General features: G+C 36.5%; 1 protein-coding gene across 5 annotated transcripts in view; it reads right to left on the reverse strand.

Moving 5' to 3' along the window:
* LOC142342384 (transient receptor potential cation channel subfamily M member 3-like) overlaps positions 1-21572 on the reverse strand; it is a 97729-nt gene that overhangs the window by 57503 nt on the left and 18654 nt on the right. For all 5 annotated transcript variants that reach the window (XM_075393697.1, XM_075393695.1, XM_075393698.1 and 2 more), the window contains exons 2-4: positions 19142-19343; positions 7727-7949; positions 7116-7231 (exon numbers count right to left, since the gene is read on the reverse strand). In XM_075393697.1, coding sequence (XP_075249812.1) covers positions 7116-7231; positions 7727-7949; positions 19142-19343 — 541 coding nt within the window. The remainder of the gene's footprint in view (positions 1-7115; positions 7232-7726; positions 7950-19141; positions 19344-21572) is intronic.

Genomic DNA, 21572 nt, shown 5'->3' on the forward strand with positions numbered 1-21572 from the left:
TTATTCGAGTCATTGATTCAAAACAACGCCTGAAAAACTGTAGCCCCTGCGAAATAGAGCCAACGCACAGAATTGTCTTCAGCAACCCGGAATACAAAAAATTATTATCAAAAAATTTTCAGTCAATTGAACTTCAATTGCGGACAGAAACTGGAGAATTAGTTCCATTCGCTGGAACAGGAAAAGTTATTTTGACTTTAAATTTCAAAAAATTCGACTAAATTGAAGCCTACTATCAACAGCAATTGGTGCCACCATATTTTTCAGGACACTATCGTCAACGAGGAAGCGGTTTTGGGGCTTTAGCAGCAGGTATTGGCAGAGCGGCATTACCGATTGCAAGAAAGTTTCTTTGGCCTGTAGCCAAAAGATTGGACGTGAATTAATTGTTCAAGCAGCTCCTGAGCTGGTAGAGGTTGTTACAGAGAAAAAGTCTCCAAAACAAGCATTAAAATCGACTGTGCAAAAAACTGTGAGAAAACAAGTGGGCGGATCAAAAAGAATACGTAAATTAAAAACCAACGGTGAAAACCCAAAACAAGGGATTCGTAAGAAGAAGCCCTTGACGAGAAGTCGGTCAAATTTTTTTTCTAAAGTTCAAAATGATTACTAATTTACTGCCCGCAGAGGCAACACACGCCACACTTGATTTGTTTGAAAAAGAGCCTCTGCTTATTACTTTGACAATGCGTTTACTCAAAAAGTCGGACCATCATATTCACCGGACGGTCCAATGCTTGAGTTTGAAGTTTTGGGCGATAGAAACAATTTCATAGTTTTGCAGAAACTTCTCCTCGAAATTAAATGTAAAATCTCCCGAAACAATGACGGCGATTTAAGAACAGGAACTGATGCTAAAAATACAGACGCGCCATACTTTAGCAACAACGCATTACATTCTTTATTTTCAGAATGCACTGTATCTGCTAACGGTGTTAAAATTTCCAATACAAACGGAAATTATGCTCACAAAGCATTCATTGAAACGGAATTTTCTTCAGGAAAAACTGCAAAAAACACATGGCTAGTTTGTCAGGGATATTATTACGAGGATGATCCAGCTAAAATTGATGGCGCCGACGGTCGCGCGGACGACGTATCGGCCAGAAAAGCTCTTGTTGCTAATTGCCAGGAAAATTATTTTATTGGAAAGCCGGCGAGTGATATTTTAACTTGTGATAAACACTTACTTAGTGGTGTTACTCTGCGAATTTCTTTTAGAAGGTCTACAAATGATTTTGCTGTAATTTCAGAGTCAAACAAACATTACAAAGTCGAAATAATTGAAGCTAATCTCTACGTTAGAAAGATGACAATAGCGGATCATGTTTTGACGGCAATTGAGAAAACTCTACTAAAACCACCTGCCGTGTATCGCTATACAGGAGTATTGCCACGAACTTTTTTAGCTACAACTAGAATAAGAAGTTGGAGCCATGAGGAGATTTTCTCGAAAGAACCTGTACGGCGTATAATAATTGCAATGGCAACAAATCAAGTATACCTCGGAACTAATCGCACAAATCCTTTTCACTACCAGAAATTCAACTTGAGCCAAATTGTTGTTTATCGAAATGGTCAACCTATTGTTGGAACTCCTGTCTCAACAACTTTCAACCACCGCATTCATTTCAATACTCTAGAAGCCCTAGATTTTCTTGACAAAGGTGGGCATGGCATAACTCTGGACAATTATCCCAATCACTTTATTCTAGCTTTTGATTTAACATCAACGCAAGAATCTTCTCATGATTTCATTCATCCAGAACTTACAAATTGCTCAATTTCAGTTCAACTTACATTTGACGGAGCATTGGCAGCCAATGTAGAAATTCTATTTCAGGGGGAAAGAAGCTCAACATTCTATGTTAATTCGGAACGAAAGGTGACAAAAAACTCGATTATCACCTACCCCACAGATGGATAGTGATGAAATACGCTATTTCTTGGGAAAATGTATTCATTTGAAGCATTATTTTTATGGAGTTTTTGCCGCGGACAATTTTCCGAAGTTAACAAGAGAAGGATTTATCATAGTCAATGATTCACCGTCGCAACATGCAGGAAGTCATTGGATGGTTCTTTTGCTTCACAAAAACAAAGTTTATTTGGCAGATCCACTTGCAAATCCCGATACAAAACTATCAGTTATTGTATTGCGGACTGTTAAAATTTTACAATGAAGTAACTCAAATACTCAAACTTAAGCCAGTTCAAAATCAAAACTCAAAACTTTGTGGACTTTTTTGCTTTTATATTGCACATGTGATGTTTGGTTATGAATATCCTTTGATGTTGAATATGTACGATAATGATTTGCTACGTTTTGCTAACCATATGCTCTAACATTTTTTAATTAACTTTTTTTGCTCAATTCTTTCTTCAAAGACAAGAGAACAAGACAATTGTTAATTAAAAGATTTCGATTCCATATTAAAATTTATCAAAATCAAACTATTATCAACATGCAAACAACCATAGCCACTATTTAATATATCAAGTATTTTGGAAAGCTCACCGTACATACCGCCATTATAAATACTAAAAAATCTATCAATAGTGCAAGTAGGTAAAAAGTCAATTTGCGTTTGAACATCCTGTGTCATTAGCATGTTTACATTTGGTAATTTGTTCTTAGAAACTGAAACAACTAGATTGTGCTGATCGTTGTAACTGACTGCCTCTTGAAGTTTTTCCATCACTTCGCCATAATGCACTATGTGAGAAGACCCCCGAATGAGCAATTGAAAACAAGTGAAGAGACATGGTATTGTATATGGTTTAGAAGAAGTATCCTTGAAGGACTGCGGTAATTGATCAACAGCAGCAATGACATGGTAATAAAATTGTTGTATTTTGCAATGATCTTCATTTTTGTGCTGGCTGTATGCGAAGTTTTTTGTAAGATTAGAATCAAATTGACGGAGCATTGGCAGCCAATGTAGAAATTCTATTTCAGGGGGAAAGAAGCTCAACATTCTATGTTAATTCGGAACGAAAGGTGACAAAAAACTCGATTATCACCTACCCCACAGATGGATAGTGATGAAATACGCTATTTCTTGGGAAAATGTATTCATTTGAAGCATTATTTTTATGGAGTTTTTGCCGCGGACAATTTTCCGAAGTTAACAAGAGAAGGATTTATCATAGTCAATGACTCACCGTCGCAACATGCAGGAAGTCATTGGATGGTTCTTTTGTTTCACAAAAACAAAGTTTATTTGGCAGATCCGCTTGGAATCCCGATACAAAACTATCAGTTATTGTATTGCCGACTGTTAAAATTTTACAATGAAGTAACTCAAATACTCAAACTTAAGCCAGTTCAAAATCAAAACTCAAAACTTTGTGGACTTTTTTGCTTTTATATTGCACATGTGATGTTTGGTTATGAATATCCTTTGATGTTGAATATGAACGATAATGATTTGCTTCGTTTAGCTAACCATATGCTCTAACATTTTTTAATTAACTTTTTTTGCTCAAATCTTTCTTCAAAGACAAGAGAACAAGACAATTGTTAATTAAAAGATTTCGATTCCATATTAAAATTTATCAAAATCAAACTATTATCAACATGCAAACAACCATAGCCACTATTTAATATATCAAGTATTTTGGAAAGCTCACCGTACATACCACCATTATAAATACTATAAAATCTATCAATAGTGCAAGTAGGTAAAAAGTCAGTTTGCGTTTGAACATCCTGTGTCATTAGCATGTTTACATTTGGTAACTTTTTCTTAGAAACTGAAACAGCTAGATTGTGCTGATCGTTGTAACTGACTGCCTCTTGAAATTTTTCCATCACTTCGCCATAATGCACTATGTGAGAAGACCCCCGAATGAGCAATTGAAAACAAGTGAAGAGACATGGTATTGTATATGGTTTAGAAGAAGTATCCTTGAAGGACTGCGGTAATTGATCAACAGCAGCAATGACATGGTAATGAAATTGTTGTATTTTGCAATGATCCTCATTTTTGTGCTGGCTGTATGTGAAGTTTTTTGTAAGATTAGAATCAAATTGAGGCTCACTATTGCAAATAAAATATCGAAAAAGTTTTTGGAATTGTCGAAAACATTCAGGTGTACGCTCAAACATTGCTTCAACCATTTTCATTTGCTATTTAATTCTCTTTATCACTCTCTAAGGCTTTTTTTGATTTTTTGAATCTGCAGCTACGATTTTGACCATTCGTTTCTAAACTGGAACCAGGCTGTAACTTCCTTTTGCCAGAGCTGCTCTGCTCGTTCGCAAATTTTGAGAGAGCTTTTCTGCTAATAACATCTATATTTTCTCCCACTTGCTCCAATTCCTGCATAGAGAGAGTGACTATTTGGTTGAAACGAAATTCGTTGTCTCCGTTCTCTTCCGTTTTCTCTTTTGAAAAGTCTCAGCGATATATAAGTTCCAGTATTATCATATGTTTTCACACAGGCAACTACATATCGTTTTTCAGAACGCGCTATATCGTGATAAAAATCAAAATAATCTTGAGACGACGACATACTACTTTCTTTTTAAAAACAAACTCAAACTTGTGACCACACCGTGTCTTCGATAGAAAAACAATACGTGTTCAAACACGTGCAAGACGATAATAAAGGCTAAACTCGACTGACTAATCAGAGAAGCGGAGACGACCACACTGAATTGCTTATGGTAATAAAAGAGACCACACCTTGTCTTTGATAATAAAACAATACGTGTTCAAACATGTGCAAGACAGTAATAAAGCCTAAACCCGACTGACCAATCAGAGAAGCTGAGACAACCACACTGAATTGCTTATGGAAATGAAAGACATATGTTGGCACATGTAGTAGACATAATAATTCCTAAAACTCGGCCAACCAATCACAAAAGTCTAGACCAAAACTTGCAAAACAAACAAAAATCAAAAACATATTTTGTCATATGCACCAGTCTAAAATTAATCTTCAGTCAGCTTTCAACCAATCACAGGTCAGAAAAAACAAGTGCAGATTAGATAAAAATTGATAAATACTGTAGACATGCAGCTTTAGTTAAGTTATTGTTATTGCTATGAATATTTTTGGAGAACAAAAACAGAACAGGAAAACTGTTTATTAATGTAAAGAAAAAATTAGAATATCATTCGCAAAAAAATAGAAGTTAGTTTTCTTAAGTATTTAAGGGAAATAGACTGCTCCTTCTATCATTTTGCCTAAGTTACGCAGTAGGGTTCAGTCGGACATCAGTTTTTCCCGTTAAAATTTTGTCATTTTTATAGTTTTCCCCAAATTTTACACTATATTACGTGATCACATTTGCATTGTCCCTCAAACACCTTGCTTTACACAATTTACCGGTCTGCACTTGTTGTTTTCATTTACAATGCAAAACAGTTTGTGCATAATGGAATTGCTTTTTGAGGAAGTATTTTGCATAAAATTGTTCAAAAACAACAATTTTTACTCTAAAATTACACTATTTTTTTCTCGATTTTTAACTCTCCCGTCATGCATTTGTGGTATATGAATTGCTTTACCGCACAATTTCAAACACTTTTTCAGTACTTTTTTGGAACATTTCAAATAGTTTCGAGCATTTGTTTTGTCCATTTCATACGTATATTTCTTCTCATTTTCTGCAAAGTTGCATTCTTTTCACCTTGGACGCTGCAAATTTCTTATCAGACACAATAATTCTCAATTTGGAGCCCTGGCACTTAAATTTTATTGGTTTTCTAATCTGCCCACACTCCCTAATCTGGGATAACATAGGGGCAATAAAACTATCAAATTAAAACCAGATGTTGGATCAAAACCAGATGTTGGATCAAAACCACCAAAATTTGACCCCATTTTGGTTTAAATGTAGTTATAACATAAAACTTATCAAGAGATTGAAATAATGAAAAGGTTAGTAAATTTTCTGTCTTTTGAAAACCCATGAATAGTCTTTTTGACTAAAAAAGGGTTTAAGAATTTTTAAATTTTAAAACCAACTTAAGGGACCCCCAAAAATTGCAAAATTTTCACAAGTTTTTCAATAATTCCAGAAAACTGTGAAATTTTAACAAGTTTTTATTCCCCGCACAAAATAGCTGGAAAAATCGTAAGTTTTTGCCCACCGAACAAATTCGGCAAAAATTTCACAAGTTTTTCTCACCGCACAAAATTGACAAAAATTTTACAAGTTTTTGTCCCCCACAAATTTGAGAAAAATTTACAAGTTTTTGTCCCCGGCCCAAATCGAGAAAATGTTTACAAGTTTTTGTTCCCGGCAAAATTGAGAGACAAAATTTTTCGACCTCAAAAATGTACCTCACGATTTGTCACGGGTGGGGACGTCCCCACCCGTGACAAAACGTTATGCACGATTTGTCACGGGGGGGGGGGGGGGGACGTCCCCCCGTGACAATACGTGCATTTTAGTATACTACTGACATGAACAGAACATGTACAAGTGTAAAAATGTTTATATACAGTTTCTGGATTTACAATGGTTCACTACTGAAATACTCTGGGTGGTCAGCCCGGGTAGGTATAATTTGTCAGATGAATTTCAGTTAGAGTTTATAGCATCCAGCATTTAGCCCAATGTAGCTTGAATTAGGGAGTCCGTAGATAAGTTTAAAAAAAGCTCCGCTGATCAACTCAAACTACGGATTACCAATACGTAATTTGATTGGAACCCGTATGACGAAACTGTTTTCCTCACAGAAATTTGTCGCAAAAGTAACAAAAAAAATTACTTCATTATGAAACCATATGCCGTGAACATTCAATTTTGAAAAAAAAACAACATTAATCAGTCAAAAATGACATTTGCTTAGGTTTTTCCTGTTTCGGGCTGCACCGCTGAAAAAATTATTTCTTTTGCAATTCGTATTAAAACAACAGTGGCATGTCAAAACTAGTTCAGTTTACAGCGAATATTCAAGATTAGGCAATGCCAATATGAAATTAAAAATAGACGATTAGTCATTGGATGCATAAACACTCGCAATCCAAATGAGCAGATTCAAATAAATTCAGACTGAACGCACAGTAACATACAGTAACGAACTTGGGATGAAAAAAACTAGTATTTTGGTAATTTGGGTAATTAGTGCCAAGCACGCCTAGTGGAAAGTTACCTGACTGATGAATTTGAGTTTTGAGTTGAATCCAGAGTGTCCGTAGTCTATGGTCTCAATATGTAACTCCCTCCTCCACTCCTGAGAGTTGGACCAGATGTTTGAAACTCGGTGTGCTATGCAGAAACAAAAAACGTAGTTTTTTGTCGAGCAAAGATTCAACAAGACATTTTGGGTCGAGAGCAAAAGACTAAAATAATCATTTCAGCCAAGCAAAACCTTTTTTTCATAGGTCCATATTGGGGTCGCACGTGATCTTTTTTCACCGATTTTTGGGTCGAGCAAGGTCTTAAAATCAGTCATGGTCTCAACTATGATTGCAGTAAAAGTTTATATCAGAGAGCTTCAAACTTGATAGGTTGACAGACATTATGGAGGCTGCTTTCCAAGTAAAGATAGCAAGAATCAACCCAATAATAACCAGACCCAACTGACAATAAGTATCAATGATCACAATCATCAACAATCACATCCATCCAGATGTTATCAGCCATGATGAGACTTGAGCGCGTCTTTCATACTTGTCCATTTTTACTGCTTTTTGCTATAGAGCCAGGTGTCATTATATCATACTTTCGTCAAACCTAAGATCTCTAGGAAAAACGACTCACGCAGATGATCCCGTTTGAAGTACCCACACTTGCACCTGACCTCTTGTTGTTGGTGACCTTTGGATGGTGAAGAGGTTGCCGAGATTGATCCACTCCTTCCAGCAGCTGCTGACGACATAGACATCCTTTTCCTGTCTCTGGCAGTTAAGGTAATGACATCTAGACCACTAGGCTTGTTTGTGGCTCCAAGAGCATTGCCAGTAGAGGTTCGCGTACCAAGTTTCTGGCGAATTTCAGTCAGTCTTGTTATTATTAGTACTAATTAAACAATATTGAGGAAACATCAAATGTCAATGGAACGCTTAATAAACATGTACAAAATTAAAATTCAAAAGAAGGGGGGAAAAATGTGACTTACGTCGGCGCATCGCCTTTTTTTCAAATTACTATAACTTTTATTAGAGATGTTGAAAATAAAAAATAAACACTTACCACCATTTCTACACCTTGTAAAAAATACGAGAAGTTGCCCGATCTCAGTTGTTTTGTTAAAACAGAAAACGATCTATACTCTCCAATATCAAATATAGCACACGCTATTAACCAGAAGAGCGAGACATCAAAACCCTAACAAAAAAAAGACAAAAGGGCGTAATAGTAAATAATCACATTCAAGAAGTAGGACTTACCATTCAAAAAGTGTCATACTTTGCAATATTTGTCACTAATGTTCTTTTGAGTAGAACAGATAGCTCCACTGACCCTATCGAAGCCCTTTGAACATCAAACATCTGGTTTTAGCTTCATCAACCACATTTTACCTTGACGGATGAGTTGCTGAAAATTTGCTGAAAATTGGAAAATGCAGCGCAGTAGGAAGTCTGCTAAAAAATTGCATACGAAATGCAAGGCGAAAAATTGCCAAGACAAACAATTGAAGTGTTTTGTTGTCCATTTTTAAAATTTAAGGGAAGCATTCATAGAAAAGGTAGGCAAGGTTCATTTTAGCAGAAAAATAGAACACTGATAGCAAATATGGTGAGAAAATTTTCCTCTTAACATCGTACTGATCTTATTGCCATTTGTACGTTACATTTAAGTTACCAATAGCGTTATGATACCACGAAACTTAGTTTCAAATAAGCAGAGTGTCGATTCACAATATCTGAACAAACTTTCTTCAAATGATAAGATTGCTAGCTGAAATTAGATGGTAAAGAGCAAAATAAGTGTTCCTTATTCGATTCATATTAAACTTCATTGTGAATAAAGAATAATTGGAGATGAGAGTAACGGTTTCCTTTCAGCAAAAACCATAACAGATAGATATCGAGTCTTAAGCACCTGTTTGAGAATCCGATGTTCCCTTTAGTTTGAGTGCAAAAAGGTCAGACTAATTTCTGTCAGATTTTTATTCTCACATGGGCACGATTTTCCTTGTTTTTATACTTATAACAGTTCTCTTACAAAAGTTTCTAGGAAAACTCAACAGTGTTTTTTTATTTTTTAGCATTTGATTTATTATAAATTTTAGTGAAAAGCGAAATGTGAAAAAAAAACTGCAAACCAATTTATTATCAGGAAAACGAAACAATTTTTGGTGCAAAGGCAAGGTCTGAATGATACTTGACTGAGCGGCAAATTTTCACGGCGCATCCTTGAATAAACAACCGCTAAACAAACCTGAGCACCGCAAATTTTTAAAAATGCATGAATATGGTTCAGGCAGCATTTATTTTCCAAGTCAGACGACAATGAAGGAATGTCCTCTCAGGTTGGAAAACTATCGTGTCAAAGGTCATTATAGCGATAACTGTGGTGGGAGAACCCAACACTAGATTTTAGGGTACATGAATAAACACCCGCATTTTTGACGCAAAAGACTTGCCCATCTGCTCGATCTACGGACTGAAACGCGAGAAAGTTAAAAAATTTTAAGAGTAACAGGATGCCACCGTTGAGAATTCTAAATGAACAAAACGTTAGATTGAATTGAATGCCTGAGAGGCAGCTCACTAGGTTGCAGGCGTTTGTATATTTTATAGTTTGTACTTAAATGGGATTTGTCTTAGTAAATTTGTTAGCAATGTGCCAAATCTGTTTGATCCCATAGATGGGTAATCTCAACCCACTGAACTGAACGTCACTTTTCTTCCAAGGAGGAATCAATACACAAGCTTGGATTTTGGTGGGATCAAAAACAATTGCACTGCACTTCAACAGGCAACAAGCAGCGCTGTTACAAAATTATAATACAATGCTTAGCACTAATTCTGGTCTCTAATGTCGACAACCCAATAGGTCTCGTCAAACCGTTCACTGTAGGTGTCCCTTTCATTTAACCACACATCTGTCGAGGCCATGCACAAAAACATGATGACCAGTTACCCAAAGGCACAATTTTGTGAAGAATTGCAAAAAATGTTGCTCTACCGCAGTTGGCTGAGTTCACTATAGCATGAACTTCCATTTCCAAACTGCTCTAACACCTTGAGTTGCACTTGTTTGTTAAAGGCACACAAAAAGTGTTCAGTGCTGTTTAATTTCCTAAGCTCCGAGCTACTTTGCTTTCTTGTAGTATTAAATCAGAGCTCGAATTTGTGCTGGGCAAGGCCCCTAATGCACCTAAGATCGTAAGGACTGTTCCAAAGCTGGATTGCAGGCGGTCCTCTTTGCCATTCGCTAGAACAGAAAAATGAGTCAAACGCTCACCATATCCGTGGATAAAGTCCTCAAATGGACATGCAGCGCCATTGACAAGAAACAGCTTCGATTAAAAAATGAACAACACGTTTTGTAACAGTGTGTATGATTGAAATTCTGGAGTACAACAGCGTGACCAATGGAACCACCTCCATACTTAAAAAAATCCCGTACATTTTGACATTTGTGGTATATCCTCTGAAGTGTTGCAATGTACAAACTGGGTGAATGGTCCCGACTTTGTCGTGACTAACCGGTTGTTTTCCGTACCAAATTCTGAAGTCGTTCATAATATCAAGCTTGTCTTTGTAACAAAAGAGCAAGATGAATACTTCAACTAATCTCTAACCACATCTGCAACCAAGCTCGTTAATGTTGAAGCAATTCAATTTGTTAAAATGGTCCAGTTAAATTAAATTTTATCAAAAACTACATCAATGAGTGCTTATAAGATCCGTGTCTCAATATCTCACAAACCATTAAAATTGACGAATCAGAGAGTTATCTCCAGTATCTTGTTCAGGGAGGGTTATTTAACAACAAAAGAAAGCATCTCCTGTTAACAAACTCGTCAAACGGAATAGTCGCGTCACTCCCTACCCATCCCTTTATGTTGGATTCAGGCCACCACTTTCTTGAACTGCCATCACAAATTTGAAAAAACACCTCGAGCGTTTTTGCTTTGATAACTAAATTGATTACTAATGATCAAAATTTACGCCATCCTTAAACTACGTTCCTTGTTACCCTTCATCAAATAATAATGCATCTAGTGCAGAAATTTTGTTGCGGCAACTATTCAACCAATCATGGCCGACCTCCCAATGAAAACCCATGTATCAGTGTTATGACTTATTAAACATCGGGGTTGAATACTTTGGCCTTAATTTCAGTTTAGTGTTTGTCAAATTATAGTGAAGAGGTTAGGATTTCTCATCACATGTCTGTTAAATCGTACTGTCCACATAGAAGTCTTTCCGTGAATAGCTCTTTTATAATTGACGTGGAGCAGTTCATTGTGAACCATGTCAGCTATGATATGGCCAGACAAAAATACGAACGTCGTAGCCGAACAGGAGCTCCGTGGAAGCCCTCAAAAATGATTTATAATAAGCATTGCCTCGGAACTTCCGTTTATAAGCATCAAGTGGAGATTCAGTTCGCCCATTTTGACCGTAAATCAATTCTGAAAATTGGTGGCACCTGGTTGAGGTTTCATCTGGGGGGAAGTTGGTCTTTGATTCAAGAAAGTACTTTATATCATCCTTGCTCAATTTATAAATAACATTTTGACAATTCATTTCTTCGAACCAAAAATGCTAGAGCGCACGTCCACTAACGCCCGTATGCATCCGTCGCTCCATTAGACTTAGGTGCATAACAAATAAAAATTTGATACTTCGGTCAGGCAACCGGAATTTTTTCAACCGCCCGTCCTATGTAAATGAAATTTTTATTGCTTGTCGAGGGGCACGTATCTGATCTGAAACGCAGATTTAACTGACAGAAGTACAGTATATTTTCCCATCCCTGGGGGAGGATGCTACAGTGAACGTAAATGAAAGTTCCCAGCGATGTCGCAAATAGAGAATTTTTAAACTGTTAATATAGGAACGAACGCTTATATCATTTCTTTTTTCTAAATAAATTAAATTTATTACTTCGCAGAAAAACCAAAACCATTTCCCATATAATCAAAACTCTTAAATGATTATTTAGTCTATTAATTTTTGATTTTTGGGTTGGATTGAATTTGTGACCCATTAAAGAATTAGACTAAGATCCGGCAAGGAAGATCAAGGTAGATTTGCCGCTTTTATGCAGTTCACTTTCTTTGCCAATGCTTTATTTCGATTGCAGCTGCTTTTTACTAACAAACTGTCTGCTATATTCCTAAGACGCATTGAGCTGAAATTTCGGTGGATTGGTGTTCCGTTTATTGGCTTACAAACTTCAGTTATAACAAAAACAGAAAAAACTAATTAAAAACCTGAACAGAGTGTCATACGACATAGTATTACGCTTTGAACTAACTAACTATACATGCACTCAAAACTATGATCTCACCTGAGATTAAAATTACGCATGTATTCAATAGTATTCATTTACATTAGTCTTCAAAGTCAATAGATGTTGAAAATTCTCATTAGTACATTCTGCAATACATTCGCCACTCATCTGGTAATTACCAGCAGTTTATTCTCCATATTTGTAAAATAGGACAAACTGACAGTTTTCTACCACTTTACAATCCTTAACGAGGGAAAAGCGAAATAAATTCATGAGGTCAGGTCGTTTTTCCCTTGTTAAGGCATGTAAAGTGGTAGAAAAATGACAATTTATCCTATTTTACAAACTTGGAGAATAAACTGCTTACAGTTTCCAGAAAAGTGGCAAATAAATAATGCAAAAAGTACTAACGAGAAAATTAAATATAAGATTGACTTTGAATACAAATGTAATATAGAACATGCGTAATTTAAACAAGCTTTTGATTTAAACAAGCGTGTTGAAATTTTCAACAAGCAGTTAAACTCTTTTGTTTATCTCATTGTCGTTTAGAAGGAGTTCTAATAACATCCAAAATTTTTTCGGAAGAATTAACAAAAAATTCATTTGCATTTCGGGTGCTATTCCAAGTTGAACAGGCTTTCGTAGACAATAGTTGCTGCAAACGGGACTTGTCATCAAAATACAAAACAGAAAATTTTTCACTTGCACTGCAAACAAATTTTGAATTATTAAATGAAGAGAAAAAGCTATTGTTGAGGATAGATCAAGTTCGTACAAGTACGCAGACTATGGTCCAGACTATATTGCGCTTACGATCGGATTCAGACTATTGTCCAGACCATAAAAAGACTATGATCAGAACTTCCAAACCAAAATGACCTCTGATCAAGGACTATACTTAAACACGCAAGAGACGCAAGTATCGTTATAATATATGCATTTCGTAAACGATGTCTCCAGCAGAAAAATCAATCAATACAATTCAGAAACAAATTAGTTTTTATGAAATAAGAGATTTAGAGAATTTTTTAAAGTGAAAAATTTGCATGCCATTGCTTAATTTCGTCGGCACCAAAGATGAAGTTTGACAACTATTCATAAGAAATGTCTCAATCTACAGTTGCTTTTCCTCTGTGTAAGCCTAATGATGATTAAATCGCTATTAATGTCACTTTCGGATCAGTACCTCAAAGTGTGATAGGAAAGCCGCAAGCAAGTACTCCACTTTGTGTAGGAACGTCCTTTGGGAGTGAGACTTTTATAAAAAGAGATTTTTCACTAAAAATTCCTTAAGGTTTTAAATCCCGACTTTTTTCTTCTATTTCCCAATTGTTCTTCTAGTTTTCTTCCAGTTTTATTCTCACCTTCAAAAGTCTTGAGCTCCAAAGTCTTTACTTTCCGCCCAGTTTTATCCTTCATCTTCAAAAGTTTTAAGCCCAATTTAAAGCCTTCCTGCCTCAAGTTCGCAAAACGGCGCTGGCCGAAATGAGCCAGTTAAGTGCACTTCTCTCTGAAGCACGAAACATTGCAGACGAAACATCACAAGATGAACAAGTCTTCGTTCAAGTCAAAAACAAACGAAAACGAACCCGAAATAATCAAAACACCAACTCAGAAACAATCAGACCAGTGATAATAACGATTAATCCGAGACCAACACAAGTTCATTTTGCTCGTTTGATGAGAAATAACTTCCCTCGACTCAAAATCAATTGTATCAGAGAACTTCCAAACAACAATGACTTCTTTATCCAACCCGAAGACCAAACCACAAGAGAATGTCTGATGAACGCCTCAAATCTTCAACTTGTCTTTCCAAACACTTCTATCAACGCAAGAAACACTCTGCCAAAAACCAAATCTAAACCAAGTTTTGTAATTGTAAATGTTCATCAGAGCATACAAGAAAACGAAGTGAAGGAAGAACTTCTCAACAACATTGCTATGAATGTGATCAAGGTGCTTCGGATAATGAGCAGGGCCACCGGAAAACCAACAAAACTGATTCGCGTAATAACTGATTCCTCAAACCATGTAACAGCCGCAGTCAAACATGGCGTTAAAATAGGCTGGGTGCTCCACCACTGCGAACCAAGTAAAGGACCACCTCACGTTAAACAATGCTTCAAATGTCCAAAGTTTGGTCATTCAGCAAGCGATTGTAAAGACGAATTGAGATGTCTACGATGCGCAGGCAAACACACTGTGAAAAGTTGCCATGAATTGAAAGATCGAGAAAAATGTGCAAACTGTGGTGGCTCACACGCAACAGTGTATAGAGGCTGTCCCGCATATCAGAACGCTGTGACTGAAGCAAATAAACAGAAACAAGAAACAAAATACTCAAGTGCGTTTACAAGGAAAGATACTCAGAACACTCAGTCATTAATCACTACAAAAATTACTGTTCTAGTAGCTGAAGTTCTCAGTAAAATAAGAAACAGTCTCAATACGATGTCCTATAGCGATATTATCAGCGTAGTTAGCAACAGTGCCTCCAGAGTGTTTAACGAAAGAATAGATGGACAAGAAATTCACGACAACATCAAGAAGGCAAACCTAATGCAAACTGTTAACACAAACATGATTCAATCTAACAGCCAACAATTTCTTCAAAATGGACAACATTAAAATTTAACAATGGAACTGTCGTGGCTTAGAAAACAAAATTCATGAGTTGTTCTTGTTTCTGACGAAAGAAAACATCAACATTGCTTGTTTAAATGAAGTCAAGAAATGGCAAAAACGTTTCGTACATGAGAAATATTTCATTGCAACCGAAGCAAAAGCAAGCAACTTTCATGGGTCTGTTATCATTGCAAAAAAGGGCATAAATTTCAAAGAGGTCAGACCAATCATATCAAGAAAAACAATAACGGACAAGCATTAGAAATAATCGGTGTAAACTTGGAAACGCCAATCATTGGAAACCTATGGATAATCAATGTTTACAATTCAACCAATTAAGACCTAAATACTACTGAAATATTTCACAACAATTCCCAGAAAGTATTCATATGTGGAGATTTCAATTCTCCTCATCGAGAGCTCAATTGTACATACAACATCGAAAACGGCGAAAAATTGCTGGAACTAATTGATGAAGGAAACTTCAAACTACTGAACAACGGTTATCCAACGTATCAATCTACTCAACATAAGAGCCAGAGCATGCTTGATTTACATTTCTGTAGTCTTTCAGTCCTTAAACATTTTGACATTTTCCAAGTATTAGAAGATTTTGGCAGCGACCACTCAGCGACACTTACCTCATCAAAACTGAAACTTCAAGTGAAATTCGATTTAAAAGCAAAAGTCGATTTCAAGAAGTTCAGAAAACATGCGAAAGTCAATTACAAAAATTCCTGCTTGTACCCACCAAAATATCCAAACAAAGACAATCTGAATGAAACGAGCCGTAACATCATTGAGCTTATTCATAAATCAATTGATCAGTCCTACGTAAATAAAACGAATGTTCAAATTAGTCCAGAGATAATCAAATTAATCAAGCAAAAGAAAAAGATAAGGAGGCAACTAAAACGTGCAACGGATGACACATTCTGTCGATTGAGAAAGGAAATCAATTTCTTGCAAAGAGAAATCAGAAGAGCATTCAAACGTTCGGTTGAGAGACAAAATAGAAAATTAATTGAAACAGCGAAACAGGTAGGAAACAAGGGGTTCTGGAAAGCAATCAAAACCATCACCAGCGATAAACAACAGTCGAGCGGATCACATTTGCAAATTACGTTAAAAGACAAAATTGCCATAACTGACCATAGAAAGTGTGAAATGTTCAAAAGCCTTCTGAGTGAGACAATGATAGAACACCAATACTAAAACGAAGATTTACAAAAGCACTTTCTCGAGACAGAAAGAAAAACAAAAACATCTATCAGAAACCGATCCAAAAGAAATAACTGCAGAAATCATCTTCTTAAAAGTTGAAGAATTTACTGAAATTTTGAAAAATACAAGTAAATCATGACCCGGGCCAGACAAAATAAGCTATCAGCTACTGAAGGCGCTACCAAAAAGCATTAAAGCTCTCATATGCATAATTATTTCCAGCTCAATTAACAATTCTTACGTGCCATGCCTTTGGAAAGACTTACAAGTAACAATGCTTCCAAAACTTCAAAAAGACAAGAAGAAAGCAGAAAATTGCAGACCAATCAGCCTTACCAATTGTATTGCAAAGGTTTGTGAAACTGTTGTTAAAAATCACATCCTAGACCACTGTGAAGCAAACAAAGTCTTTGGACCACAACAAAGTGCATACAGAGCAAACGGATGCACAACCGATAACCTCCTTGTTTTGACTCAGCATATAAGTGAAGCATACCAGTGGTCAGAAATGGTGGGACTTGTCTGCCTTGATGTCGAAAAAGCTTTTGATGCAGTCTGGAGATTAGGTTTGATTGACAAACTGATAAAAAGCAGAATACAGACAAAAATCATCAAATGGGTGAACTCCTTCCTCTCACAAAGAAATGTTTACGTGAAAATTAAGAATACGAGAAGCGAGAAGTTCTCACCAACAACCGGGGTCCCCCAGGGTAGCGTTGTGGCACCCATATTATTCCTAATTTAGGTTTCTAACATTCCAGAAACGCCAGCAGAAATTTCTCTGTTTGCAGATGACTTTGCATTGTTTTACAGGTCAAAGTCCAGTCAGTTAATACAAAGAAAACTCCAAGCCTCACTCAACACTCTCATAAAGTGGTGTTATAAGTTGAAAATCAAAATAAACCCGGCCAAAACAAAGTACATGCTATTCAAGAACCCTTCGAAAAGAAATTCAAGTCTCAGTTTAAACATCAACGGAAAACAAATTGAGGAAGCGAAAACCATAAGGTTCATAGGAATGACCATGACGCCACAACTAAACTGGAATGAACATTGTAAAGACATCACAAGCAGAGCAAACAAGCGAATCTTCCAACTGCAGCGTCTAAGCAATCTCAATGTTGAGCAGGAGAGTTTACTTCTGCTGTACAAGTCCTGGATCCGGCCCCTATTTCTATATGCAAACGCTTGCTGGCTAAACCAATCGCAAACGGTCAGATCAATCATGCAAAAAGCGCAAAACAAAGCATTGAGTATATGTTTAAGGAAACCTCGATGGTACAGCATGCAAAAGTTACATGGAGAATCGAACTCACCTACTATAAGAAACATTCAGATACGGTTGGCGAAAGAATACATCAAGCGCGAACAAAAGAACAAAATTGAAGCAATTTTACAGCTTATAGAAAAGAAAAGGCAATGTCCAAAGAACAACTGCAAAAGCACATTAGACTTTCTGATTGGACTGACATTAGACTGACATTACAACCGTTTCTTCCTATTTACTGATTTAAAAATCAGTGGTCACCGACTAAGACCTAAAGGATCCTTCGAGTCAAAGTCAGGATCTAATCTAGGGTCAGGAAGCTTCTTCGATCCTTTTGAGTCAGAATCAGAAGTTGCCCGCCTTTTCCTAGGCTTTAAAATGCGCTTCTGTCGCTTCCAAGCCCTATATGCCTCCGACAGTCCATCCGGTAACAGCCCCTCAAACAGAGGAAGCTTCTCTCGGGCAATCTGCCGGGGATCCCTGTCTCCGTCGCCGAAGCTTTCGAGAGGAATCACCCGAACCATGCCATGAGGAAACATCTCCTCTGGAGGAGGACTCTCGGGAGTACAGACATTTTGTTAATCCCCTCGAGCCTGAATGCTCAGCATTTGTAAAAAAAAGTACGATACCATTCGAAACCGGCAAACTTTGGACCAATGGTTCTAAAGTATCTCAATTATGTATAACGAATTCAATTCAAAAATAGAGAGAAACTCGTCAGCCACGATTCCTGAATAAAGACAATTCTCAAGCAGAGACGCGTGTATATTGGCGCAACACATAAGTATACTAAATGAAAAACACTGCGGGAGTTCGATCCCCCAACGCGCCGCAGCTGTCTCGAGCAAACAAACAAAGCTGATTAATTCTCAGCCCTTCTTCTAGTCTTAGTTTAATTCAATCTCTTTAATTTCTTTCCTCCTTTACCTACTTATTCTTTTTTTCTTCCCTATCCCTAACAAAACTTACCTTTACGTCCAATAATGTTCAATAACAACTGCAAACACGGCTAGCCAGAAGTAATCAAAGACAAGTAATCGCAATCAGGAAAAGCCAGTAAAAACCCTCCACGGTGTTTATAATGGCTTCGTACCCCAGTAACAGTGTACAGTTTAGAACCAATGTCCCAAATTCAAACTCAAACTCAAAATCTCTTCAAGCTGCTGCTGTAATAAACTTGATTGTTGATGGTTGTACATGAATTTCCTTTGGTGAATTGCTTTTCCTCTGTGTAAAGGGACCAAACAATTCTTAACGGTTGGACTCTTTTGTCCCGATTGTTTTGTTTGGAGGGATTGTAAATGAGTCTTTGATCAGAACGGAGTTCTTTTTTGGCTCGTGGCAGAAAAAAATTGCACAAAAAGTGCGCAGACTCAAGTGCGCTTGAATCCGGCTCTGATCAGATCTGTCAGACCGAAGCGGCCTATGATCAGACCTTCCAGAACGAAGTGACCTCTGATGAGACCTAAATCAGACCATGGCCCAGACGATTTTGCGCTCGAACTGCTGTTCAGACCCTGCAATCGAGTGGGTCTTATCATGGCTCAATTTGTGTCTGGACCTCAATCTGGGTGATATTTTTTGTGCGACATTTTTTACTCTAAAACTCTAGCTTGCTTAAATATACGGTTAAGACTGACTGGTTCTTTGTAGTTGGTGAAAGTGTAAGTGTCGACGATGAAGTCACTGACGTCGTAGTTGTCTGTATCGTCAGGTGTGACGTCATCAGTGTCTGTGGTGTTGTTTGGTATGAAGTTGACACAGAACTTTCGAGTGTGTCTCCTTTCGAAGAAAGACATCTTGGTCTCCTGGTCTATGAGACAGAATGTCGTCGAGTACCATCTAAAGTGTCACAATGACCGCTGTTAACTCACACTTAAAAACTCAAAGCAGAAAATTAAAAAAATTGTTTCGATGTTTTCAAAGTGTAACTGCTTTTGGATGAGATCTCGGATCAATTTTTACCATCGAAATTGGCTCTGTTTGATGCACCCAAAGAGAGGGGAGTTGAAGGAAAAATAATAGCTTCAGAGTTGACAGAAAATATTCAAATATAATAAGAAATGGAAATAAATTAAAAATAAAGTAACGTTAGAAAAAGCATAATTAATGTTCTATGACTTTAAACTAGAACCATGATAGTCATTTACCAAGTGATTTAAACGAGACCTCGTTTAAACGAGAAAAATTAACAACGGAAAGGTTGAAGAAAATATGCTGATACAAGAGCTGAATAATCATGACTGTTCCGATGAAATCAAAATCAGTGACCTCAAGGATTCCAGAAACTTTATCATGCAGTTTCTTACCAGATGCTGGCCTAAATTGATTATCGTTTAATCCTATAATGATTTAATCCTATAAATTCGAATTTTAATAGTCTAAGACCTGACTGAAATTTTTAGCCATGCAAGACCTGATAATGTGTCTTACAAAGTCTAAAACAGGCGTTGAACTATCTCATAAAATAAATTTTAAATCGCAATTTCGGTATCAAAGAAAAGGTGATAAGCACAGATACGGCCTCAAAATAACCGCATTGGGAAAAGTGCGGAAAAAATGGATCTAGAAGGAAAAATAATTTTGTTAACAGGTTGTCTTTGTACTACAAAAAGAAGAGAGATAATCAAGTAAATGTTACATTTAAAGAAAATGAGCAAATCGACCCAGTCTGTTCAAAGTTCTTTCATCGCCATCTTTGCCGCTTAAAATCTGAGGTCACTGAGAAATTCGTTACGATTGACGAACTCTAAATTCACAGTACTGATTTTTTGCTGACTAAAAGAGCTGCATAAGACTGAAAACTTGAGTTTGAAAAGCTATTTATCTCAGATTTGTTCACCATTGATCCCAGTTGCTCGTTTATAAACTTCTTAAGATCAGTTCAGACAAACTTTCAAAGTATAGATGTTCAATTTCTTTTCAATTTTTTTTCACGTTTGTTGTTTTAACAATACTAATCAAATGACAAAATGGAGAACTTAGTGAAAATGCTTGACATCACATGAGTGGGAAAATTAATCAAGAACTGACTTGAAATGTTCAAAAAATATAAAAATTACTGCACCCCTGATAAAATTTGAAAAAATACCGAAAACTGTAAAACTTTACGTAGTTTAATCAATTAGAGGGCATATTTGGTTCCTGTTTCGGACGCTCATAATTAGTTTTAAAAACACCCAACTTCTATAGCATTTCGTGCTTAAAGAAAACCTGAATACTTTGGTACGTTCTTAGAAAGTTTTCATTTCAATTCTCTTTTTCTTCCGACGTTTCTCAATAATTTGTTGCATCAACCGAGCTACTTTTTCTGCGTCAATTCAGGCATACCTTGGTATATGGCTTTGACCCAAATTTTCCAATATTAACTTTAAATCATTCCAACCTCATTTTGGAACTTCTTAAACAGGCAACATAAGTCTACTCCTGAAATAGACCCAGTTTTTAAAGAATTTCAAAGAAAATGAAAGCAGCCAGCTGGCGCCATAATGGAACAATGTACTCCAGAAACTGGTACAATTCATCCTAATTTCTCTGACATCGTAATTAAGCAGTAAGTTCGGATCAGCTAGGTCTCAATGAGATACGGAATTGAATTTCATGAAAAAATTTCCCAAAGTTTGCATTGAGAGGAAGTACCTGAAATTTTTATGAAACAGGAAAATTTAGAAAAAAAGTCATTCCATCATCTCTGACATTTTTTTGTAAACTAAAAAACATTGCTAGCTGTTCGCACAAATCTGTGCAAAGCCCAAAAAATTAATCAATTTTCTGCTGACTGAAGATGAAACTGATTCTCAATTTTAAGCGTTCATCAAGTTTGACTTTTTTCAAGTAGATAGCCCTATATCTTTCTGCGTTTGATCCAAAACGTTCAAACAGCAATTAAGACACAAAATAAACTGAAAAGGACAGCCCACACATTTTATTTACACCGATACTAGCCGTTGCTATGTAGTCATTGGTACACCTTGAGGCGAGTAATTTTACTCGAATTTGTAAAATAATTCCTGATTATGTTCATTAAACATGAGTGATACTGTTTTAAAACTGATTGCGCTTGAGCTTCCA

The sequence above is a fragment of the Convolutriloba macropyga genome, chromosome 7, assembly GCF_964194025.1.
Source record: "Convolutriloba macropyga chromosome 7, txConMacr16.3, whole genome shotgun sequence".
Lineage (NCBI taxonomy): Eukaryota > Metazoa > Xenacoelomorpha > Acoela > Convolutidae > Convolutriloba > Convolutriloba macropyga.